Genomic DNA, 26,610 nt, shown 5'->3' with positions numbered 1-26,610 from the left:
GGCCAAAGGAGAGAGAGGAGTCGAGGATGACACCAAGACAGGGGAGATAGAGGTGTTGTCGACAGTGATGGAGAGGTCAGAAGGGGATGGGGTATGAGAGGGAAGAAAAACTATGAGCTCAGTTTTGGCAAGGTTAAGTTTGAGGAATCGAGAGGACATCCAGGAGGAGATGGCAGAGAGGCAGGTGGACACCCTAGAGAGGAGGGAGGGAGAGAGATCAGGAGAGGAGAGGTATAGTTGAGTGTCGTCAGCGTAAAGGTGGTAGCTGAAGCCGAAGGAGCTGATGAGTTCACCCAGGGAGGAGGTGTATAGAGAGAAGAGTAAGGGTCCCAGAACAGAGCCCTGAGGGACCCCGACTGGAAGGGTGGATGGGGGGGAGAGAGACCCAGAGGTGGTGACAGAGAAGGATCGGTGAGTAAGGTAAGAGGTGAACCAGGACAGGACTGGGCCGTAGAGGCCGAAAGACTGGAGGGTGTGAAGGAGGAGGGGGACAACGGTGTCAAAGGCTGCAGAGAGGTCAAGGAGGATGAGAAGGGAGAAGTGGCTCCTGGCTTTAGCAGAGAGAAGGTCATTGGTGACTTTAGCCAGGGCAGTTTCAGTGGAGTGGAGGGGGCGGAAACCAGACTGGAGAGGATCAAGGAGGGAGTATTCAGAAAGGTAGGAGGTGAGACGGCTGCAGACGAGCCTCTCGAGAATTTTGGAGGCAAAGGGAGAAGAGATATGGGGCGATAGTTCGAGAGAGAAGTGGGGTCGGGATTAGGTTTCTTAAGAATGGGGGATACGAGAGCATGTTTGAAGGAGGAGGGGAAGATGCCAGTGGAGAGGGAGAGATTAAAGAGGTGAGCGAGGTGGGAGCAGGTGGTGGGGGAAAGGGAGCAAAGAAGGTGGGAGGGGATGGGATCCAGGGGACAGGTAGTGGGGGGGGAGGATGAAATGAGAGAGAGGACTTCCTTGCCGGTGGTGGGACGGAAGGAGTGGAGGGGAAGGTGGTTGGGGGGGGAGGACAGAAGAGTGGGAGGGGTGGAAGAGAGAGTGGAGGAGGAGATTTAAAGTCGGATGGCCTCGATTTTAGAGGAGAAGAAGGAGGCGAAATCGGAGGCAGTCAGGGAGGAGGGGAGGGGGCTAGGAGAATGCTGAAGGTGGCAAAGAGGCGGCGGGGGTTAGAGGACTGGGAAGAGATGAGGGATTTAAAGAAAGATTGTTTAGCGAGTGAGAGGGCAGAGCTGTAGGATGAAAGGATGAATTTAAAGTGGAGGAAGTCAGCCAGGAAGCGGGATTTTCTCCAGTGACGTTCAGCGGAACAGGAGCATTTTTGGAGGAAGCGGGTAAATTTAGAGTGCCAGGGTTGGGGTTTGGAGCAGCGGGGGTGGACGGAGTGGGCAGGGGCGACCGCGTCCAGAGCGGAGGTGAGGGTGTGATTGTAGAGGGAGACCGCCTGGTTGGGGCAGGCCTGGGAGGAAAGGGGAGAAAGGAGGGTATCGAGAGAGGAGGACAGAGAGGCAGGGTCAAGAGCGTCGAGGTTGCGTATGGACAGAGTAGGTTTGGGCAGGGGGAGGGGAGCAGGAGGAGAGGAGAGAGAGAAGGAGAGGAGATGGTGGTCGGATAGAGGAAAGGGAGAGATGGAGAAGTCGGAGAGATTACATAGGTAGGAGAAGACAAGATCAAGGGAGTGACCAAGGCAGTGGGTAGAGGAGGAGGTCCATTGGGTGAGACCAAGGGAGTAGGAGAGGGTGAGCAGTTTGCTGGAAGCAGGGTAGGTGGGGTTGTCGATGGGGATGTTAAAGTCACCGAGAATGATCGAGGGGAGATCGGAGGAGAGGTAGTGAGGAAGCCAGCTAGCAAAGTTGTCAAGGAAGAGGGGGGAAATTGGGATGAGGTTAGCAAGATGAGCAGCGCGCGGGGGATGACAGGGAGGAACGGGAGAGGTAGGGCGGGGGGAGAGTATGGGTATGGAGTGAGAGCGGGGAGGCATAGTAGGGAGAGAGAGTACCAGAACAGTGAGATAGTGGGGACAGTGAAAAACAGGTAAGAACAATGGCAGGAAGACAATGAAAAGGTGGAAGATAATAACGAATTAGGGCGTGGAGGGCATGGAACAACAGTACAGTGAGATAATAAGGACAATGAAAACAGTTAAGAATGATAGCAGAACAGTAAGATAATAAGGACAGCGGATAACAGGTAAGAATAAGCAGGGAGACAATAGCAAGATGGAGGACAATAACCAATTAGGGCGTGGAAGGCAAGGAATAATAGAAGGAGAGGTAATAAGGACAATGGAAATAGGCAAGAATAATAACAGGTAAAAGTAGTTGCTGGTAAATATAAAATCAGGAAAAACAAGATAAAGGCATATAAATAGTAGAATAATAACAGGTAAAAAGTAGTTACTTGTAAATGTACAATCAAATGGCATATAAAATAATGTTTTATATGCAGTTGATGCAGTTAAGCCAGGGATTCAGCAGGAGAAGGGTTAATTGACAAGCTGGGTCGGTACACAGTAGATCAGTTGGTGCAGATAAGCCAGGGATTCAGCAGGAGAAGGGTTAACTGACAAGCCGGGTCGGTACACAGTAGATCAGTTGATGTAGATAAGCCAGGGAATCAGCAGGAGAAGGGTTAATTGACAAACCGGGTCGGTACACAGTAGATCAATTGATGTAGATAAGCCAGGGATTCAGCAGGAGAAGGGTTAACTGACAAGCCGGGTCGGTACACAGTAGATCAATTGATGTAGATAAGCCAGGGATTCAGCAGGAGAAGGGTTAACTGACAAGCCGGGTCGGTACACAGTAGATCAGTTGATGCAGATAAGCCAGGGACTCAGCAGGAGAAGGGTTAATTGACAAACCGGGTCGGTACACAGTAGATCAGTTGATGTAGATAAGCCAGGGATTCAGCAGGAGAAGGGTTAACTGACAAGCCGGGTCGGTACACAGTAGATCAATTGATGTAGATAAGCCAGGGATTCAGCAGGAGAAGGGTTAACTGACAAGCCGGGTCGGTAGACAGTAGATCAGTTGATGCAGATAAGCCAGGGACTCAGCAGGAGAAGGGTTAATTGACAAACCGGGTCGGTACACAGTAGATCAATTGATGTAGATAAGCCAGGGATTCAGCAGGAGAAGGGTTAACTGACAAGCCGGGTCGGTACACAGTAGATCAGTTGATGTAGATAAGCCAGGGAATCAGCAGGAGAAGGGTTAATTGACAAATCGGGTCGGTACACAGTAGATCAGTTGATGCAGATAAGCCAGGGACTCAGCAGGAGAAGGGTTAATTGACAAACCGGGTCGGTACACAGTAGATCAATTGATGTAGATAAGCCAGGGATTCAGCAGGAGAAGGGCCAACTGACAAGCCGGGGTTCGGTACACAGTAGGTCAGTTGATGCAGATAAGCCAGGGATAGATGGTATGGCCTTGTTCTTGGAGTGATGATGACACTCCTTTGTAGCCCACAATAATTTCCCACTGTCTTCACAAGTTTTTAGATGTTTTATAATTGTGGACAGATAATTGTGTGGGAGGAAAGACACAGAGCTGATCTAACGTGCAGCCTTCTCCAACTGCCGCCCGCATGCACGATAATGTAACATATTGTTACTAGTCTTTCCCTAACCAGGGAAAGATCAGTAATGCAAGATTAATTTTCCTTGCAAAACTATCTTCTACTGATGTTCCACTCTGCCTTTCCCCACCTTGGTAGCCTGTATTTTAACAAATCCAATAAAAAATACTTTTACTAACTTACAAAGCCATTAACAATACGTCAGGTAAATATATATCTTCACTTGTCTCAAAATATCTCCCAAATTATCCCCTCCACTATGCTGAGGATACATGACTCTCATCCTCACTCATTACTTGCTCCCATTCATGGCTGCAGGACTGCACCCACTCTGTGGGATTCCATCTCCTATATACATGACTTTCACCTAGCCTTCATGCCTTCAAGCATTTCCTGAACTCACAGCTTTTGGCATGCTTATGAAATTTCTGAACCACGCTCATGATCTCCCTAGGCTTGTAAAAGGGTAATCATCGGGTATCTGGTGTTCTAATTAACCTAATTGTCTGGCAAATGTGTAGATGACCATTTAATAATGTTGTTAATGACTATTATCATTAACTTACTCCACGCAAAGGTAATTCTGATTTAACCTAAGAAATAAAATTCCTATTTTCCTTTAAATATACAGGACCGATATTCATATAATAACGTATGCATATATATTAAAGAAAAACTGCACACAAGATGTAGCTTCATTTAAAAAGTGTTGTATTATTAATTAACATTCTAATTGTAAAAACTCATATATATTATAAAACAATAAAAGTGTAACAGTATTTTACACAAACTCAACAGATTTTGTTTATTCTACTAACACAGGTGGTATAGCATAGATTGCCTGTTTTATAAATATACAAGTCATTGTGTGCGTGTTTTTACTAACTATTGTGTAGTGTATCAGTGTATCAGTGTATGGCTATTGGTGTATGAGCTTCACATATTGTCTAACGGTGTGTGACTATTGTGTGTGTGTGTGTGTGTGTGTGTGTGTGTTTGTGTGTGGTGTGTGTGGGGGGTGGGTAGGGGGAACCTGTCGAGGAGGGGGGGGGCACACAGAGTAGACTCAATTGTAAAACCCACTTTTCAAACTTACATTCCACAAACAAATCTTCTCACACTATAAACTCCATTCATCTCACATATAAATGTCTACCATTTGTTCTCCTATTATTTTATTTTACGTTTCTCAAAGTCCAAAATGTGTAATGTAAACTTCTTCATGCTTTACAACAGTCATTATTCACTATGCAGATTCCATTTTACATGGAAGCTGCTAGATGGCAGCCTTTTTGCATGCATGGTAGCTTCTAGATCAAATTCATTTTCTCTATTGTCTACAAACTCAGCCTGTTCTAACCACATTCTATATCGCCTTGCTGCCATATGAACTACTTCAAATTCTCCAGCAATAAACCACATTATTTCAAATATTTTCCATTACAAACTACTTTTTAAACCAACAGTCTAACAAAACTTTATTTTATACAATGTGACCACTTCCTGAGCAATACTATCACTGAAGAGGGCCTAGTTCTTAAACCTCTAGTAATATACTTGTAAGTACACAACAAATATCTATTTTACACAAAATACATTTATTTAGTGAGAGCCAGCAAGACATATTACACAAAAGACATCTATTCCAATTAACTTCTGCAGCAAACGCATATGCCACCACATATACTGACCAAAACTTCAATAACTCCATTTTATTTGAACTCGGACAATTCCATTTAAAAAACCTAACAAACAAGCAGTTACACATTTTAACTATCACAAGCATATTCTCTCAACTCCAACAGCTCACATACAGTGTAACCACATTTCCATTCAAATACACTTAGTACAAACTCCCATAAACACAAATACACTTACACATCTTTACAGTTACACATTTTAACTATATTCCAGTGTTGGCTAACCTGTGACATTACAGGTGTTGTGAAACTACAAGTCCCAGCATGCTTTGCCAATATATAGCAGCTTATTGCTGGAAGGGTATGCTGGGACTTGTAGTTTCACAACACCTGGAGTGTCACAGGTTAGCCAACACTGCTATATTCCATTCAATCCATTCAAAATTCCATTATAACATTATACCTGCATTCAACCACCTTCATACAATCCATTCAATTTCTATAAAAACTACATTTTTCCTGTTAGCCAGATTCTAATATGAATTGCCTTCCAGGTCACATATACAAACCATGGCATTTAGCTTGCAGTCTCCATCAGTTAAGTCCTCTCACCTTGGGAGCAGGACAGGAAAAGGACCTTTCTGCCTTGTGGTACAGGATATAAAAAAAACCTTTCTTCTGGGTAGAGTTTACCTTTCCACAGGAAATAGATCAACATTTCATATGCTAATCCTGAACAGCTGTATCAGACTTACAAGTATCCTCATGTTTGTAGTAGGGGAGGATAATTTTGTTCAGAGCCACTTCACTGATTCAAGCATGACATAATTCTGATATATTATGCTAGAAAATGGACTATCCTTATCAAGACTATTTTACCTATAGCTATATCACCAACTCTTTCTAAACTTCACACATTTATTGTGGTCCTGTACTCAACAACCTACTGACCCCAATAAGGACATTTTTTAACCTTTAACCTTAACTATTAAACTTCTATGTTTCTATAGATTGTAAACTTGTGAGCAGGACTCCCTTACCTCTTTCTCTGTTAGTTAATACCTAGTCTTCTTTTATTACTATATTTGTTCCCAATTGTAAAGCACTGCAGAATATGCATTTGCTATGTTAAAAAAGGAACAAATTAAATAAAATAAATATACAGGGATGTTGGACTTATCTAAAGTGCATTATTAATTAAATTATACTGAGACTAATATTAGCTCATATAAACACAAGCTGCTATTGCTGATTTGTATAAATGTGGGGATAATTTAAAGCCGTATGGGCAGAATATAATGTTTTCAGTGACAACAATGTTTGATAGTAGAGTTGAAGATGATTAACTGGTCTGAGTTTTGGTCCATGTCTGAAAGGGAGTGGGATTACAAAACCACACAGGCTCATTGTCATGAGTGTCAGGATGGAGGAAGTACAGTAATGCTGACTTCTCTTCACATACAAACATTGTGAGTCCTGTGCTAGTTATTGCCAACATATTGACAATTTAGGTTTGTTTGGGTAACCATTCCATTCTCACACATTTTGTTGAACATTTATAGAAGAATAAATGAAAATAAACTACAGCAAACAATTATATATATGTTAACACTAAATATATACAAGATCATTTATTTTTATATTATCTATATATATTTTCTTATGTTCTTTACAGGGTTGCTCCTTTAGCTGTGTTTTGTGCCCTCTCCTTACCAAGGAATTACAAATAAGCATTTACTTTATACATATTATTCTATTTTTTCTTCTTCTTTTAACAATTCAATGAAATTAACCATTAACCTTAGCTTAACTGCATATCATTTTCTAAGGAGGTTTTGTACCCGCTGAACTAATTTTGTACTTGTTATTCTTCTAATATTATTTCCTTGGAACCATATTGTAATTCCTTATATTTATATGTATTTAAAATACTGTAAATAAAAATCATTAAATGGCAATAAACAAAGGTTAATGTTTTGGACTTGGTGGACCTTTTATCCACCTGTCAAAACATCTTTGGTTCCAGATCCCCCACTTCTTTCTTGGTACTATTGTTCTATCAGTTATAGAAATTACATTTGTATGATTTATTCTCTCCAGTCTCAGATGGAGTTCAGCACTGGTGGATTAAAGATTTTTTTTTCTGTTTTATATATGTTTTGGCTTGTACCTCCAGCCACGACCTCAGATCTGAAGGTCTGTGATAATATACACCCTTTTAGCACTGGTTGTATACATATTATTCATATAAATACACCATCATACTAGCTAGTTCACACAACAGTTTTTTAGTCTTGCTTATAGTTGACAATTTCTCAATCTTACCTTGTTGTTGGTTCTACAACATTTCCTTCCCTTGTGTCTCATTACCTCTATCCCTCTTAAGTTACACGTCCTTGTAGGCAGGGGGCTCTGCACCTTATACCTTTGTATTATGATAAGTCTAACATGTACTATATTTTTCCTTCAGTAAAATGTATTTTAAATTGTATTGGTTTCATGCAAGGTGCTATGCCAGCCTAGTAAAATATCCCAAATAATAATACTTAATGCCAAACTGTCTGACCAAACTTCTTCGAATGTGCCCAACAATAGTCTAAAGTAGTTATAACAGAAGGCAATAGGTTGCACTTAGCTACGAATATAAGTGCAATGCCAAACATTGCAAGCTCTGTTAAACTTTTACATGAATATTAGTTAATATTAGGCTAAATAAGACAAAACATATTTTCTGTTTAATGGTACTAAAACTCAAATAAATATATAATTTCCTTGTTCCAAAAAAAAATACATGTTTTGGTTTGAAACCATTTAAAGAGTCAGGTAATGGATATACTCGTCTGTCCCCTTCCCACGATTTTCGCAATATCACCCAGTGAAAATAAATTTTTTAGTGCTGTCCGGGAAAAAGACATGTTTGTTGGCAGTTTGCGTCTATCTCTTTTTTCAATGTTCAAATGTCTCTCTATGGAAAATGTTGTAAACCATACACTCTAATGACTGTATCTACCAATTCTTCACAGGGAAATGTCTCTATTAAAATTCAACCTTCGTTCTACTGAATCATTAATGATTTATTATTTCATTGTTAAAAAAAATAGTGAAATAACAAAAAACATTGTGCAAATATCAGTGGTCTAAGTGAGTGGGGTATATGGTGGTATGCCATACCGTCACTTCTCCTACTGCTTTCATTGTAGCCCTTCGACACTGGCTAATATAATATAATATTTTAATAGATTTTTTTATATAGCTTGGATTGGGTCTTCTTCAGTACATTTATAGTTAGTATGTATTTGTAAATTATCATCTGTAGATAAATGAAGCAGATTTTTGCTAAAGGACAATCTGCCCTTTTATTTCTGACAAAATTAATTTAAAAAAATGACATTTGGCAACACATTTGAAGAGAATAAAAGCCCACGAAAGCTACAAAAAAAGGAATTTTTTTTTAGAAATTTGGCAAATAAATGAGTCATCTATTCCTTTAGTCAGCTGCATGATGTGTAATATATTTCTAAAACACAGATGAGTACATCCTTGTCTTTTGGGTTTTATATGTAAAAAATTAAATGAATAACAAAAAGCTAACAACATTTTTACATTATACACACTATAAATGTGAAATGATACAGAAATGACCACTTCATATGTAGAGAATTAATATAAAAACACAAAAAATGTAAACTCTCAATGTATAGCTTAGGTAACATGTACTATTGGAATATGCCAGTGTTGGCTAACCTGTGACACTCCAGGTGTTGTTAAACTACAAGTCCCAGCATGCTTTGCCAATATATAGCAGCTTATTCCTGAAAGGGTATGCTGGGACTTGTAGTTTCAACACCTGGAGTGTCATAGTTTAGCCAACACTGGAATACACTGTAATAGAACTTAGAATCTGGAATAGAATTTAGAACATAGATATATCACAACATATAGAATGATGTATAAACCACAATAAAAAATTAAGTCCACATAAATAGCAAAAATCCAAACCATTTGTGTTGGTTCCTAGTAATATTTTCATGTGTTTTGTTCTATAAATGCTCACATCCTGTAGGTGAAATGTAATATAAAATGTAATGTAATGCACCAAAAGGCTTGTCAATATTCTGTTTATCCTTTTTATAATAAATATCCAGCCAGTTTCTGGGATCAGTGAATAACTCGTCCTCCATTTTAATTGGAATAAGACAGTAAGCGTGTACGATTCAGCTAAATGGCGGGATAGGAAAATGGAACAATTCCAAAACAAGATCCTACAGAGAATAGATACATTTATGTAATGCTAATAGGTTGGGGACTGAATATGCATCTTTAATCTTCATAAGAAAGTCAGTCACTAAGCCTCGAGCAAGCTTTATGTTGCTATTATTGCATTCAAAATTTCAAACCAACTGCTGAATGTATTCAGATACTGTATGCTGTGCATCTGTATTATCATCTTGGGTGCCAAAGGTACACGTCCCACAGAGAGCAAAAGATAGCACAGTACTATAGTCCATAACAATAAAATCTACAACAGCCCGACATAGAATGACACTATTGTAAGATCCTATCACCTAAATATATCTAAGCTTTTGATATTTCACCCTTCCCTCATACCCAACATTCATTACATTCATTATTTTCTTATTTAGACATTTCGTACATAATTTATTTTAACGGCAAATCATGTATATATATATATAAATGCACGATGTTAATCAGAAATTCTTATATCTTTCCAAACCGTATACATGTGATGTATATATACGTAGGCTATACTATAGTAAAGATGGTTTAGTTGTCTAGAAGGAGGGACATAAGTAACAATATAACAGTGTATGAAATTATAGAGAAAATAAATCATATTTCCGGAGGCACTCAGCTTCTATATTGAATAGTAAAATCCAGCGACACCCGTATTTAACCTGCCACCTGCCCCTAGAATGTATAAAGGGATCACTTTCCAATTTGGTCAAACAGCTGTAGGCTGAGTTCTTTGATACAGGTCTTAGAAATCTTATTTAAAATCTTAAATATTTTGCATTCTATGGCATGTGTACCTTTGTCAAGCAGGATGATAATAGTCCTTATACAGAAGCACAGTGTCTAAATGTATTCAGGTACAGTCAGCAATTGTTTTGCAATAACATCAACATAAAACTTGCTCAAGGCTTAGCATCTGATTTTCCTATGAAGATGCATATTCTGTTCCCAACTTATCAGCATAAAATAAATGTATCTATTCCCAGTAGCATCTTGTTTTGGATTTGTTCCATTTTCCTATCCCCCCATGTAACTGAATTGTACATGCCTATTCTCTTATTCAAATTAAAGTCCAGGAAGAGTTATTCAAAGATCCCAGAACCTGGCTAGATATTTATTCTAACATGGTGACTTGTAATATCTGTAATTTCTTATAGCAGAGTGAGCTTTATTCCTTATAATACACAAGTTTCCCTAATGAACAATGTAGTGTTGACATCAGCACTCATAGATGATATACGATGAAATCAGAACTGACTTTCTATACAGATATTATTTACAGGGGCTAATGTATGTACTAACATCAGTTTTATATGATATATTATATATTTTTTTCGCTTCTAATACAAAGATACCCTCAGAACATACTCTACTCCTGTTCAAGCTACATAGCAAAATCTATAATTTATCAGTATATAATTTATAGTGAGCTCTTTAAAAAAAAAAATACTTCATTAAAAACGTATCCAGTTGTTTGATATACCATCATATTTCTTCCACTAACACTAAGAAAGGAAAAGCACAGAAACACAACAGAGGCCTTATTCTACGTCTACTACTCTCCAGCGATTTTGGGGTCTCCCTTTTGAAGCCATGAGATATTTCCATTCTGAATTGGAAGGCCTGAAAAGATGTCCGGGTTCTGCATTGTAAACATACACATTAATCGAATATGGTTTGAGTTATAGACAGAACTGATTCAGTACTGATGTAAATGAGTTCTCTGTACAGCGCTGCGGAATCAGTGGCGCTATATAAACAAATGGTGGTGATGATGATGATGAAGTATGGTGAATTGGTGGCAAAATGATTTAACTTGTCATTCCTTAGTAAAAGACCAGGTTGTGTGGTTCATATTTTTAAAATATCAATTGTTTTCTTAATTTCAGGCTCTGGCCTCAATGATGGACAATGGCACGAAGTACGATTCACAGCCGAGGAGAACTCTGCTATGTTAACTATTGATGGAGATGAAGCTTCATCTGTTAGGACAAATAGTCCTCTTCAATTCCGAACTGGAAGTCAATACTTTTTTGGAGGTAAGATTTGAATGGTCGGTTTTCTGTGTAAGTGTATCTATGTAAATTTATAAACTACTTGAAATGCAATGTGAGAAGATTTGGACAGCGAAAATGAATGTGACTGCAAACTCATCTTTAGTAACTCTAGGTATAGCTTCATCATTGCTTAGTGGTAAATATATTGCATTTAGAAACTCTAGGTATAGCTTCATCATTGCTTAGTGGTAAAAATATTATATGCATTTTTGTTATACATACTTATCAGTATATCTTAATGATTTGTCATATCTTGCTATTCTAGCTTGTTATATTGTATAAAATGATGGATAATGAGGCGACGTATCCATCCATAGCAGCATGCCAGTAATAGGCCCATCAGCAGGAATTCCCAGAACTATGCTCATTATTAGTGATTTCAATTAGTATGCCTATCAGTATTAATGCCTATCGCTATTAATGCACATTGAAATACCCATGAGTGGCAATACCCATTTATATGTCTGTAGTTAATGCCCATTAATATGTCCATAAATAGTCTTTACTTTATTATTTAACTAACTTTTTTCTGGGCCACTACTTGCTCCTGTGTCTTGGTCTCTTGAATACAGTGGCATATAGTGTAAGAAGATGCAATGTAATTATGAGTACCAGCAGCCTCTGACTGGTCAATGCTGGAGTCAATCAAAAATGAGAAGTTTGTGGAGATCACACTTCAGTCTGCTGACTTATTGCACTGAGCATGTGTAGTGAATGACTTTCACCAGTCTCATACTCGCTACAAAAAAGAAAAATGCAGGTACACAGCATGCACCATGGGCAACACCCACTTGAGTATGATGAAATGTATAATTAAAAGATGAATTTTTATTAAAAACTCTTTATTCACTATGTTTTTGATGAATTTAACTCTTGTGATTATACCAACAATTGCTACATACTGGTTGTAGTAAAACTATAAGAGTGTTAGTTCTAATATATGCCACACTAAATAAAGGTTTAATCTCTAAGCATGTTGTGTGTGCTCATATATATGACTAAAGACACTGCATTATTTGAATGTAGCAGGCTATTGTCTTCCTTTTTCTACACTGTGAGATTCAGAATCCACTGTGTAGTGGAGCCTTTTTACATATATGAAACATGGTATACCATCTTTTATATCCTCCAAATTATCCATCTATGTATTGTCTACTGCAGTTGAAGATCTCCCCCCCTCCCGTAAACTAAACTAAATCTATTTTAATATATATGATTTCTTTGTACAATGATGACCATGGATAACATGCTCAAGGAGTCAATATTGGCCTATATAGTGTATGTCATATATTTGCTCTAATCATGCATACTTTAATATGCCACATTGTCTAGCAATGGACCTCTGTTTTCTGAACAAGCCCGGCAAAATCTTACCTTTCTGTCTTCTTTATTACCCAGCATTGTTTTATATCTGTGGTTGTTCCCAATTGTAAGGCACCACAGAATTTGCTGGCGATATACAAATCAATGTTGGTGATGATGTTGATGATAATACATTAATTGAGTAGTGTACCCTTGATCACATCTTCAGCTTTGGGTCATGTGACTGGAATGTTGCATTCACTCTTTTGTGCAATTGGGTAATCCATGAAGCATGGTGACATCTTCTCACTCATCTTACTAGCATATAAGAGCCAGCTCTGCAACAGAGGCCTTCTGTCATGTCATCGTCATACAATAGGCAACTGTGATGGAGCATTTGTGTCATGCGATTTTCTAGAAAAATCAGGTGAGATGGGTCCCTGGTGGCACAAAACTTCATAGTGAAAGTAATATACAGCTTCCCTGACAGTGTCTCATACTGAATAGCAAAGCAAACTGGCACACTCTAGTTGCTCACACTAAAGAAACCCCCCAGCATATTTGTGCTCTAATCCTACCAACTAAGAAGTTCAACCCACTAGCGTATTGTAATCATGCCTTAAAAAATAATAATAATTGCATGCATAGCACGGCAACAGAACAAGGACATTTAAACATTCAGAATCTTCCTATGGCTAGAATATTTATTATTAAGTCAGAACAGAAAATCGTAGAGAGTGTTTTCCCAATCTGCAAAGCAGTACTATTCATTTAAATACATAATGAAGCAAGGTCTGCCAGACTATTGCAATTTCTTTTTGAGAAATGTGTCTTAACTATTTCCTTAGATAAATGCTCTTCAAACTGGGACACGAAAATAACAGCATTTATATGTAGATGAATGCACCTGCACAATAAGTCAAGAGATGAAATATTTTGTCAGTGTCACTAAGTTTTATTCTTCCTTAAGGTCCTGAAGAGAAAAGTGACAGACATTTGTTAAGCTTTGAGACATGGTTTAAAATGGTAAAATGCCCTAACACCTAATGCCTTGGCTCTGGCTTCTTTCCTTAAAATTTGACTTACAGTGCGTGTCATTTAAAAGATATCTCCACGTAAATGTTTTATACTTTTATAAAAGTGTATAGGTGAAGGGGGCTTTAAAAGTTGGAATCGCCTTCCTCAGCGATCATTTTCAGAAGCTTTTCAGCTGCCTCTACTCACACAGTGAGATTGCTATGAAGAAGCGTGCCTAACACATGCTGTATGCTGAGTTCCACTACAATCCAACACTTTGTGTCCTAACATCCTGTTCTGCTATGACACTCTTCAAACAATGTTGGGTTTCCATGCACACTCTTGTATGACAACCCCAGTGTGCATCATGACCAAGGTTAGCCCTACTGGGTGCAGCTGGAAAACAATTTTAAAGCACCCTTGCTTCATAAATTTTACTTAAAATAATATATTTGTGTAGAAATATCCTTTAATGTGTAACTGAGTTTTCAAATTTCTTTAATATCAGAGTTGACCTTTAAAGTCATGTTGCTCATGAAATAATAGCATGCAGTGGTCTCTGAAACACCTCCAAACATGACCCAACAATGATCCCTCAAGGCAATTTAACTTCAATGGGAGGTGTACTGGCTATCTTCCAGGTTTGTTATATTCAAAACATGATGTCATGAAATTGATCGCTCAGAAAAATCTAAAATGTTAAGTAACCAGAGATTATTTTATTACAATCATTGAAGGGATGAATTCATCATAGAGCTGTCTGACATAGAGACCTCTCCTAAACTTACCATGCAGAAGATGGTTTGTCCTTACAAAACTTTTAACATAAGTAATACATTCTTCAACTTTAGCATATATTGGAAAATAAAGACATTTGCAGCCCATGATCAATTTAGATACATAGATCCATTTTTCTTCTACTTTTTGCATTTGCTGAGAGTGATAGAAAAAAATGTTACATGTAAATAATATTAAAGTACAGGTAAAATATCCAGTGAATGAACATTACCAGTGAATGAACATTTTAAATTTTAATGCATTAAAATTCAATTTCATAAACAATCTATGTAAGTTGATCTGTTGTCTTTATTTTATTAAAGTAAGTCACATTATTTATTCATTGGTATGTTCATTTGCTGGCTTTGGGAGTTCAATCACTGGTAATTTCTGTCCCTCTCCTGTTGTTGGTTGTACAATTATATTTCTTCAATCTTTAAACCAAAGATGTATATTAAAAGTAGACATAGTAATGACAAAAGTATATGTCTAAAACTAGCTTTTATATTGTATCTTCCACATTCTCTGTCCTCTTAAGCAAGATAATTCCCTTTAACGTTCATTCACTAGACAATTCACTATAGATAATTCTACAATATCATTACAAAACAGAGATTATATAAAAAAAATTAGATACTGTCAATAATTATACAGATATGGGGAGGAAAAACGAGGAAAGGAGGGAAGGGGTGGGGTAGGTTCAGTGAAATCCTAATAGGGAGACAGATTTATTTTTAATAATAAGCCAGTGTTGCCAAGTTTGAAGAATATTTAATATCATTAACACATTTGTTTTCTACTGTGTAAGGCTAGGTACACACTGGGGAATATTCTGACCAACCTGTTATCTACACCAATTGTATATATGACTAAAGATCCGATCTGTCGAATGATTCATGCATACACACTATACACGATTACCTTCAGATCATCTGGTTCAAAAGCATTGTAGTCGGTTAGAGAATGACAGCATGATATTTGAACAAAATAAACTTTGACTTTTCCACAATGTAATAAATGAATTGTGTTAGCTTCTGAGACTCTGAAGCAAAATGTTCAGTCTCAGTGTTAGGAACCCCTCCAGTCAGCACGACAAAACCCGGAGTCTGCTCCAAAGTCTGGTATTCGCTGGAGCCCCTAGTGGTGGGGACAGACTTGGCTGCAGACGAACAGAGGGTCGTGTAATGGAGACGACCGGGATGCCAGAGGAAACCGGAAATGAGCCACGGCTCGTAACACTCAGAATAAACAAATTAATTATTACACCTACACCACTTCTACATTCACTGTTTGAGGCACTTCGTCCAGGAACCAGTTGTGAATTCATACACACTACATGATCATTAGGTGATTGGAAAGAAAATATTAAACAGTACAACCAACCTAATGAGCCGACAATCAGCACTTTGGGACAACTTTAGACCATTGTGTAATTATACACACTAACACGACATCCCACCGAACGGTCACATGTCGGCTGTTTTGCACGATTATTGGACCAAAAAAACTTCAGTGTTTACCTCGCCTAACTCTGTCTTTGTTTTGTTTACATGTACTCATACACATCATACAATTCTACTCTTACAAAAGATAAAAATGATTTTTTCAATTTAACTCTTTTCATTTAATTAACACACACAAAGGCCTTAAACATGCTGGTGTGATGATGAATAGTCAACTTACAAATAGAGATGAGCAAAATATCAACACAATTTTGCGTAAATCAAGTATTGCAGTGGAACAAGCATTTTGTAGAGTTGCAAAGTCCCAGCAAAACTAGTTCCACTGTTGCGTCCCTACTCTGCAGAATGCAATACCGCCTATATTTGTAAATTCACATTTTGCTGAATTGAATGTCTGAATTAAGCTAGGATGCAGACAATGATTCTACTGTGTGCTGTGGTTAAGGTAGGACTAGGAACACGTAAAGGCTAGTTCAACCTGCAAAACATGCATCATTTGGTGGCCAAACGAGGAATGAGGACATTATTGGACTATAATGTCCTGGGTGGAGATGTTGAAGGTCCAGTACCCCACAAGTGTGCTTGTTGCAGTCTATTAGCTTGGACTGCTCCACATACTTGGCAGGCAGTACAGAATCCCAGTAGGAGCAGATTGGTAATCTGTCTTAAGCTGGGTACACACTACAGGGTTTTTGTCCAATAATCGGTTTAACCAGCCAACATACGACCGCTCGTTTTAAAAGTCGGGTTAGTGTGTGTAGTGACACGATGGTCGAAAGTCTACCCAAATAGACGATTATCACCTCATTTGGTTGGTCATACCAGTCAATTTTTTCCGATCAATCACCTAACGATCATAGTGTGTATGCACTCATGCTGACGATCTCCATAGAGTTTACAGAGTCGGGCTCTTTTCAGCCGATGTTAGCACTGAATATCAGAGTGAATAAATGTAGAGAGTGCTGTAGAAGGAATAAGTAATTTGTTCGTTCTGAGACAGAATATTTTGTTTCAGAGTTACAGAAGCTAACAAAATTCGTTAGGACATGTGGATAGGTATAACAAGGCAGTTTTAATCAGTGTGACAATGTGACAGTAGTGAATGAATGAATATTGTGCTGTCATTCTCCGGACTAGAGGACCAGACAAAGGACCAAATGAAGAGCACAGATCTGAAGGTAAATCGTGTCAGTGTGTATGCATGAATCGTCAGACTGATTGGACCTTCAGTCGTAGGTATAATTGTTTGAGATAACACGTCGGTCTGAACAATTCTTCAGTGTGTACCCAGCTTTACATGCACACAACTACTCACAGATAAGCCTTGCACTAGCAGCGCCCCCCTGTTTGTGAGGCAAGAGCCCGGCAAGCGGACTTTGGAAAGCCAGAGATAAAAATGCAAGAGCATTTTGTGAGATCTGAGGATTCTACTGAGCCTGGTCCCATCAGAATAACAGTGTCTGTTATTACGGCACATCCTCTGAGCTGGCTGCCAATGTTTCCTGATATACTAGTAGAATAATGCCCACATATTGTCAGACGCCGTCCCTGCGCCTCCTCCTCGAGCAGGGACGGACGTCTGTCTCCAGAGCGCCCCGTTGCCAAGCAACGGGGACGCCTCTTCCGGCGACGAGGTGCGCAGGCGCGCCCGTCGCCATAGCAACGGGACGCGTCTCTCTAGTTCCTGTCGGCGGTCAGAACAGCTGACCGCCGATCCCCTGCCCACCAATGAGGAAGCTTCACTTCCTATTTAAAGCTGCTCTGACACCATTAGGGTGCCAGAGCAACTGGTTTAGTTAGTCTCAGTGTCCCTGTATAGTAACTTCTGGTTTCCTGTGTTTTGACCCGGCTTCCTGACCTCGCTTTCGGATTCTCCATTTGTCCCATCCTGATATTCTGGTTTGACCTCGGCCTGCTGACCATTCTCTGTCTTCTGATTCGGTACCTCATCTGCCCGGTTGGTTCCTGACTCTGCCTGTTTGACTACGTCTTTCTCTATATCTCGCAAGTAGCTACCTGGGAGGGCCGCGACCTGCACGTCGTTGCCGCTAAGTCCAAACTTCCTTGCGGGGGTCCCTGGTGAACACCAGCGGCGTGTTAGACTTCCTCTACAGCCCTGAGACTCTCTCCACCGGACAAGTTTGATGGCGAGCCTAAAAGATGCAGAGGATTCCTTAATCAGTGTCTGATCCACTTCGAGTGTAGTCCTGCATCTTTTCCCTCTGAACGCATTAAGGTGGCGTTTATTATGTCCTTATTATCCGGACAGGCCCTTGCTTGGGCCTCCCCCCTCTGGGAGCGAGATGACCCTATGCTGTCCAACGTCACCACCTTCATTGAAACCTTCCGCAAGGTTTTTGATGAGCCCGGACGCATCTCCTCGGCTGCCTCCAGCCTCCTGAACCTCCGCCAGGGATCCCTGACCGTCGGGCAGTATGCTATACAATTCCGCACGCTGTCCTCTGAGCTCAGTTGGAATAACGAAGCCTTGGTAGCAACCTTTTGGCAAGGACTCTCAGACCGAGTTAAGGATGAGTTAACTTCCCGTGAGCTTCCCGCTGATTTGGATTCCCTGATTTCTTTATGCAATCGCATTGATCTACGTTTCCGTGAGCGGACTCTGGAACGTGCCACTTCCAGACGGTCCTCTACTCGCCTTGCTCCCATGTTTCAAAACCCGGTCCTTCCTGAAGAACCGATGCAAATCGGCCGTTCCCGGCTGTCCGCCGAGGAACGTCAACGTCGCTTCAAGCAAAACTTATGTTTGTATTGTGGAGATCCTGGTCATACCATCTCATCTTGTACCAAGAGACCGGGAAACGCCCCCTCCTAATCGGTGGAAGGGAGGCCGATTTAGGAGTTGGAATTATTACTCCCTACACCATTGCTAGTAACGACTGCCTCATGCCCATCTCCTTGCATACCTCTGTCGGCCCCTTTGAGACCTTAGCCTTTGTGGATTCCGGCTCTGCCGGAAATTTCATCTCTGCCACTCTGGCATCGCAACTCCAATTAACTACTATCAAATTGCCTCAGCCGTTATTCCTCACCGCGGTAGATGGGAATCGGATCTCCAACGGGTCTGTTTCTCACGCCTGCGCCCCAGTTCGGCTGACGGTAGGGGTGCTACATTCTGAAGTCATCGAGTTCCTGGTTCTTCCTCGTTCTGTCAACACCGTCATTCTAGGATTGCCTTGGCTCAAGCTTCATTCACCCCAATTGGATTGGAATCGTGCGATGGTTACTTCTTGGGGCCCACAATGTTTTAAGTCCTGTTTGTCTGGTCTAAAACCCAGCCAGACCTCTCTCCCTTGTCTTTTGATATCTCCACACGTTGAACTGCCACTTCCATATATTGCTTATCAGGATGTGTTTTGCAAAGCTGCGGCCGAGGTCCTGCCCCCCCATCGGCCCTGGGACTGCTCCATCAAATTACTACCTGATAAACCTCTTCCTAAGGGCAGAATCTATCCCCTATCTCTCCCTGAGAATACTGCCATGACCACCTATATTTCTGAGAATCTTCAACGTGGCTTTATCAGGAAATCTTCCTCTCCCGCGGGCGCGGGATTTTTCTTCGTCAAGAAGAAAGACGGGTCCCTACGGCCGTGTATTGACTACCGGCGATTGAACGCCATCACTATAAAGAACAGATACCCGTTACCTCTCATCTCTGAGCTCTTTGATAGAATCGCAGGATCCAAGGTCTTTACTAAGCTAGACCTACGGGGGGCGTATAACCTCATTCGTATACGCTCAGGAGACGAGTGGAAGACTGCATTCTGCACTAAAGAAGGCCACTTCGAATACCTGGTCATGCCCTTCGGGTTGTGCAATGCCCCCGCTGTTTTCCAATCTTTTATTAATGAGATTTTCCAAGACCTTCTCTACATCTCCGTAGTAGCTTATCTGGATGACATCTTAATCTTTTCTTCAGACTTGACCAGCCATCGTGTTCATGTAAGTGAGGTCCTGTCTCGTCTACGAGCCAATAAGTTGTATTGTAAGCTGGAGAAATGTGTATTTGAGAAGCCACAGATTCCGTTCCTGGGCTACATCGTGTCAGGCTCCGGTCTACAGATGGATCCAGTCAAGCTATCTGCCATCCTCAAATGGCCTAGACCTATGGGTCTGAAAGCTACCCAGAGATTCATTGGCTTCGCCAACTATTACCGGCAGTTCATTCCACGGTTTTCTTCTATCATCGCACCAATTACCGCTCTGACTAAGAAAACTGCCAATCCTCATGTTTGGCCCACGGAGGCCATCGACGCCTTCGAAGCACTCAAGAAAGCCTTTTCTTCCGCCTCTGTACTTGTTCAACCGGATCAAGATAAACCATTCCTGGTAGAAGTGGACGCATCTGCAGTAGGAGTCGGGGCAGTTCTTTCACAAGAGTCCATTTCAGGGGGACTGCTGCCATGTGGGTTCTTTTCGAGGAGATTCACTCCCTCTGAATCTAACTACGGTATAGGGGATAAAGAGTTATTGGCGGTGAAGTCTGCGCTCGAAGAATGGCGCCATCTTCTAGAAGGGGCACGTCATCCTGTTACGGTATTCACCGACCACAAGAACCTCATCTATCTCCGGGATGCTCGGTGTCTCAACCCCCGGCAAGCCAGATGGTCCTCATTCTTCGCCCGCTTTAATCTCATTCTTACTTATCGTGCTGGTTATCTCAATTCCAAAGCTGATGCCCTCTCCCGCTCTTTCGATGTCTCCGATTCTTCACCCACTACTGTACCCCCACCAGTGTTTGAACCCTCCTGTATTGTAGCCATCACCCGTACTCCTCCTGTGGGCTGTTCCTTTCTAGTACCACATCTACGCTTAAAGGCGTTACGTTGGGCTCATGCCTCTAGATTTGCCGGTCATGCTGGTACTGAGAAGACTCTTTCGCTGTTATCACGACACTGCTGGTGGCCAACGGCCCGTACGGATGTCCAAGAGTTTGTAGCCTCATGCTCTGTTTGTGCCCAGAACAAAGTGCCTAGACAATCCCCCGCTGGATTGTTACAACCTCTTCCGATTCCTGATCGCCCATGGTCCAGCATCTCGATGGATTTTATTACTGATTTGCCACCCAGCAGCGGCTTTGACACCATTTGGGTCACAGTAGACCGGTTCTCTAAAATGGCTCATTTCGTTCCTCTAAAAGGCCTTCCATCTGCATCCAAATTGGCACAAGTCTTCATCAAAGAAATCTTTCGTCTCCACGGGTGCCCTCTGGAAATAATATCTGACCGAGGTGTCCAGTTCGTGTCTCGCTTCTGGAGAGCCTTCTGCAAAGATATAGGTATTACCCTCAAGTTCTCCTCTGGATATCATCCCCAGACGAACGGCCAGACGGAGCGAGTAAACCAAGACCTGGAGGCGTTCCTTCGTTGTTTCTCATCTCTTAACCAATCTAATTGGAGTCTTCTGCTACCTTGGGCCGAGTTCACACACAACAATCATGTCCATTGTTCTTCGGGGTTTTCGCCCTTCTTCATTGTGTATGGGACGCATCCTACCCTCCCCACGTTCTCTTCCACCTCCTCCACGGTTCCTGCCGCCCATGCCATGACTCAAGATATGGCTAAATTATGGGCTACCACCAAAGAGAACCTCCTGAAATCCGGACGGCATTATAAATCTTCTGCCGATCAGCATAGAAGAGTTGTGCCAGCTCTCCAAGTGGGGGACAAAGTGTGGCTGTCCACCAGGAATCTAAAATTACGGGTTCCTTCCATGAAACTGGCACCTCGTTTCATTGGCCCTTTCCCAGTAACTCAAGTAATTAATCCAGTTACGGTTCGACTCCAACTTCCTCCACAGATGAAGATTCATAACACCTTCCATATTTCCCTCCTCAAACCGCTGGTCCTAAACAAATTTGTTCATACCCCCACTGTCCCTCAGGCCATTTCCACTACTACGGGCAATGAATATGAGATTAGCCAAATTCTTGCTGAACGCAAAGTTCGAGGTCGGTTCCAATACCTAGTACACTGGAAAGGCTTCGGCCTAGAGGAGAGATCTTGGGTCTTTAAAGAAGATTTGCATGCCCCTAGGCTACTGGCAGACTTCCTGAAACATCGTTCTGTACCCAGTGATTCCCCCAATTGTAAGGAGAGGGGTACTGTCAGACGCCGTCCCTGCGCCTCCTCCTCGAGCAGGGACGGACGTCTGTCTCCAGAGCGCCCCGTTGCCAAGCAACGGGGACGCCTCTTCCGGCGACGAGGTGCGCAGGCGCGCCCGTCGCCATAGCAACGGGACGCGTCTCTCTAGTTCCTGTCGGCGGTCAGAACAGCTGACCGCCGATCCCCTGCCCACCAATGAGGAAGCTTCACTTCCTATTTAAAGCCTGCTCTGACACCATTAGGGTGCCAGAGCAACTGGTTTAGTTAGTCTCAGTGTCCCTGTATAGTAACTTCTGGTTTCCTGTGTTTTGACCCGGCTTCCTGACCTCGCTTTCGGATTCTCCATTTGTCCCATCCTGATATTCTGGTTTGACCTCGGCCTGCTGACCATTCTCTGTCTTCTGATTCGGTACCTCATCTGCCCGGTTGGTTCCTGACTCTGCCTGTTTGACTACGTCTTTCTCTATATCTCGCAAGTAGCTACCTGGGAGGGCCGCGACCTGCACGTCGTTGCCGCTAAGTCCAAACTTCCTTGCGGGGGTCCCTGGTGAACACCAGCGGCGTGTTAGACTCCGCGCCTCCTGGTGTAGTAGTGCCTATACTTGCAGGTACTAAGGTCACGTCTGTGACACATATCAGCCAATCAGCATGCAACTATTGAATGAATATACTGTAGTTACATAGCATATACAATTCCTATTAAAAATGTAGCTTAGTTTTGTTAATATTTTACAAACCGGTAAAGAACAAAAGCAAAGACTTTCTTTTAAGCTACTAATTTCTTTCATCTCCTGTCACAACAATGTTCAGCTCTGTCAATGGATATGACAATCCAAGCTTGGAGTGATAGTTTGCAAAGCTACAGACTTTAATAAGGAATAAATAAAGCTTCATACGGATTGAATTTTGATGATGTTCACTTGTTAATTCAGCTATAGTGTAATTGGCAGTGTATGTGCTTTTTGGTTTGTTTATTTTTCATTGAACCATGAAATAGAATAGAAAAATTAAAATGTATGTTATATGTAGAGTTTTCAAAATCATTGTGTTATGCTAACACTGTTTTATATGTCTTCTGTCAGAGAAATTCCCTTTACTACAGTTGGGTCATAAGGTTTTGGCACCATGGGTTGTAATCTTATATACATATCTTCCCAGGGTATTGGGAGTTTATTTGAGACTGTAGAAATGGCTTTGACTCTACCCATGATTGACAATTACATTCATTATTTTACTGCTTATCCAGAGGCAGGCTTGGCTGGATGGCTGAGGGTCACGTCTTCATGGGCAGCTTGGTGGCTTTGTGGTTAGCACTTCTGCCTCACAGCACTGGAGCCATGAGTTTGATTCCTGAACATGGTTTGTATGTTCTCCCCGTGTTTGCGTGGGTTTCCTCCAGGTGCTCCAGTTCCCTACCCATACTAGTAGGTTAATTGGTTGCTATTCAATTGATCTTAAGCTCTCTCTTTATGTATGTGTGTATGTTAAGGAATTTAGACTGTAAGCTCCAATGGAGCAGGGACTGATGTGAGTGAGTTCTTTGTATAGCGCTGTGGAATTAGTGGCGCTATATAAATAGCTGATGATGATGATGATTGCCCAGCGCTGTTGAAGGACATTTACCTGGTGATTTGAACAGCAAATCATGCTTTTATTATTGAAACATCGGTGGCAGCTATCTAACGAGTGTCCTGTATTTTCACTTAAATAAAACAATCGTGGAGCCATAATTGTCTGATTGTGCACTATTGAAGTATTCAATTGAGAAAGAGTATATGTCCTAATTCTGTATGTATAGACACCTGCCCACCAACACTTTTCATTCTATGTGTTGGATAAAATTTGCAATATTTGCTTCCTACTGCGCTGTACAACCTATTTTGCTCTGTATGTTGTATATACTTTTCAGTATTCTTTTTTTCACTATGCGAATAGACTGTGTAGTACCTGCTCAAGCATGTGCATGTGATGGGAGCATAGTAACCATTAGGACATATGACTTGATTGCAGACCTGAGCCCCAGGTCTTTTGAGAACCTAGCATTGCTTCATTGTATGTGTAGAAACCATGTGATTATCAGTAATCACAAGATATTCCAGTTTTCCAAACTTTTGTATCACATATACCCTTATAACTGCAAATGTTTACATTGCAACCCTTACATAGTAGAGCCTTATATCTCAAATATAAAAGAACTCAACATAAGTTGTTTTGCATTTGTTGTATTTTCTAATAATAAACTAAACTACAATTGCGAGTGTAAACTAAAATATTGATGTACCACTTTAATCTTACTGAGGTACATCAGGGCCAGACATACAGGGCCTGAGTCATTAAGGAGAGTGAGGCAAACAAAGGAACAAACTTGATCCTAGACAAACCATGTTACAATGCAAGGGGTGCAAATTAGTTTATTATTTTGCATGTAAGAAAAATACTGGCTGCTTTTTCATGTAGCATACAAATTCTTACTAGCTTTATTTTAAAACTGAAATTTAAAATTGATATAGGACATTCCCTACCCCAACAATAAATTTGTTCCCACAATTTAAATTTACCTCCCTCTCCAGAGCAACATGGTTTTGCCAAAATTCAAAGTTATCCTTTTTTTGCTTAGCTCTCCTTAATGACTCAGGCCCACCAAAAGTAGATATGTATGCTTATCTCACATGGGGTCTCATGTAGAGTTAGGAGCAAAGCAAAAAAAGGGGTGTTTGCTCCTGGACAAACCATGTTGCAATACAAGGGAAACAAATGCCACTTATTAATCACCAGGATGTGTGCTACAGAAAAATGTCCGGAATAACCGTTAATAGATTTTATTGGTCTAGCTAATGCACATAAGTATGTACAGAAAAAGTGACAAATTAATATCACTTGATTCAAAATCAAATGATACAAACATATAAAAGAAATTCTTGGCCAAGAATAAAGTATTTACAACACAATAAAAGAATCAGATGTATTCAATACATATCACAATGATCCATAAACATGGTAAAATAATGGCATCTTTATACAGAATGTATATAATAAATTGGTTATAACTCTATATGAGTGTCCAACAATTCCTAATGAGATCTAGGTAAATCTCTCACTCATATAAAGATGGATATAGAGGGTATAAGTTCCCGTTCAGATCCAGATAATACACCAATATTGGATGTTGATTATTAGGTATATAGAGAAAGAAATTCTTTGCTATACACTTGAAATATTATGATATATTTCCATATAGAAGAAAAAGAATCAGTTCCTTTGTGTCTTTAATATCGCCAACACAAAAATCTCATATATGCTGTTTAGGTTAAATCGCTGAAATAACTGATGTCAACGGAGCTTGTAGGTAAATCTTCTTATCGTTATAGCAGCTAAACAGTAGAGATTCCAATGTATGGCTCCAAAAGTTATTCAGTAAAACTTAGCGTCAGCGTGTAGCGTTATTCAAAGTATACATAAAGGATTTACCTTCTCAGTATAAACATGGCTCCAGCAAACAGCGGGTCCAGTAACGCTCTTCAGTGACTTGATAGAACTTATCATCAGCGTGTGGCGTTTTTCATAACATACACAAAGGATTTACCTTCTCAGTATGAACGTGACTCCGGCAATCAGCAGGTCCGGTCAGATTCTTCTGTGCGCACCTTCAAACAGAATCCGGATATACAACAAACTTCAAAAGGAAAAGTTCCACTTGGATACAATGTATCTTGAAAGTTGTGAACTCCACGATGTTAAGAGCAGCATGAAACAAGCGACGCGTTTCGTCTGGATACCAGACTTTTTCAAGCAATAAAGCTGTAGATCAGGAGCTGCCTGTGACTGCTGGTGTCTTAAGCTCAGTTGCTTCTTGTGTAGATTCTGGGATGTAGGGGCTCTTATGCCAGACATGCAGGGCAGCTCTTCTCTGCTCCTCCTACACAGTTATCTACACGGCAGCTACGGAAGGCAGAAGACTTTTTTCTTTTGAGTCTTCTGCCTTCCGTAGCTTTAGAAATAGTACCTAGTTTACTGTTTCACATTTTAAAACACAAAGGGAGCATCTGTCTCTTTTTGGATGCAAAATATTTTTTCAGCTATGCACAAGTAAAATTAAAATGTACAGGAGATACTGTACTCGGCTCGGTACTTTCCTCAGATCTGAATCAATGCAAAACGTCATTGTTACGCGGGTTTTGAATTCCATAAGTACCTCCCTCCTCAGGAAATCAAGCACCATTGCTCACACAGAAACAGGAGTAGCAGTGTTCTTGTCACTCTCCATTCTCCAGTGATATTGCTCAGTGCCATTGCTCACACAGAAACAGAGGTAGCATTGTTCTTGTCACTTCCCAGTCTCCATTGATCATACAGAAACAGGAGGAGAAATGACTGGGAATTAATTATATCGTTGTTAATAATAAGG

General features: G+C 40.8%; 1 protein-coding gene across 2 annotated transcripts in view; it reads left to right on the top strand.

Moving 5' to 3' along the window:
• Positions 1-26,610, top strand: part of CNTNAP2 (contactin associated protein 2) — a 1,405,747-nt gene that overhangs the window by 754,500 nt on the left and 624,637 nt on the right. For both annotated transcript variants that reach the window (XM_075212518.1, XM_075212517.1), the window contains exon 9: positions 11,357-11,506. In XM_075212518.1, the coding sequence (XP_075068619.1) occupies positions 11,357-11,506 (150 nt within the window). The remainder of the gene's footprint in view (positions 1-11,356; positions 11,507-26,610) is intronic.

This window comes from Mixophyes fleayi, chromosome 5 (genome assembly GCF_038048845.1).
Source record: "Mixophyes fleayi isolate aMixFle1 chromosome 5, aMixFle1.hap1, whole genome shotgun sequence".
NCBI lineage: Eukaryota > Metazoa > Chordata > Amphibia > Anura > Limnodynastidae > Mixophyes > Mixophyes fleayi.
Note: the sequence above shows the minus strand (reverse complement) of the source record. Positions and strands in the feature narration are given on the sequence as shown.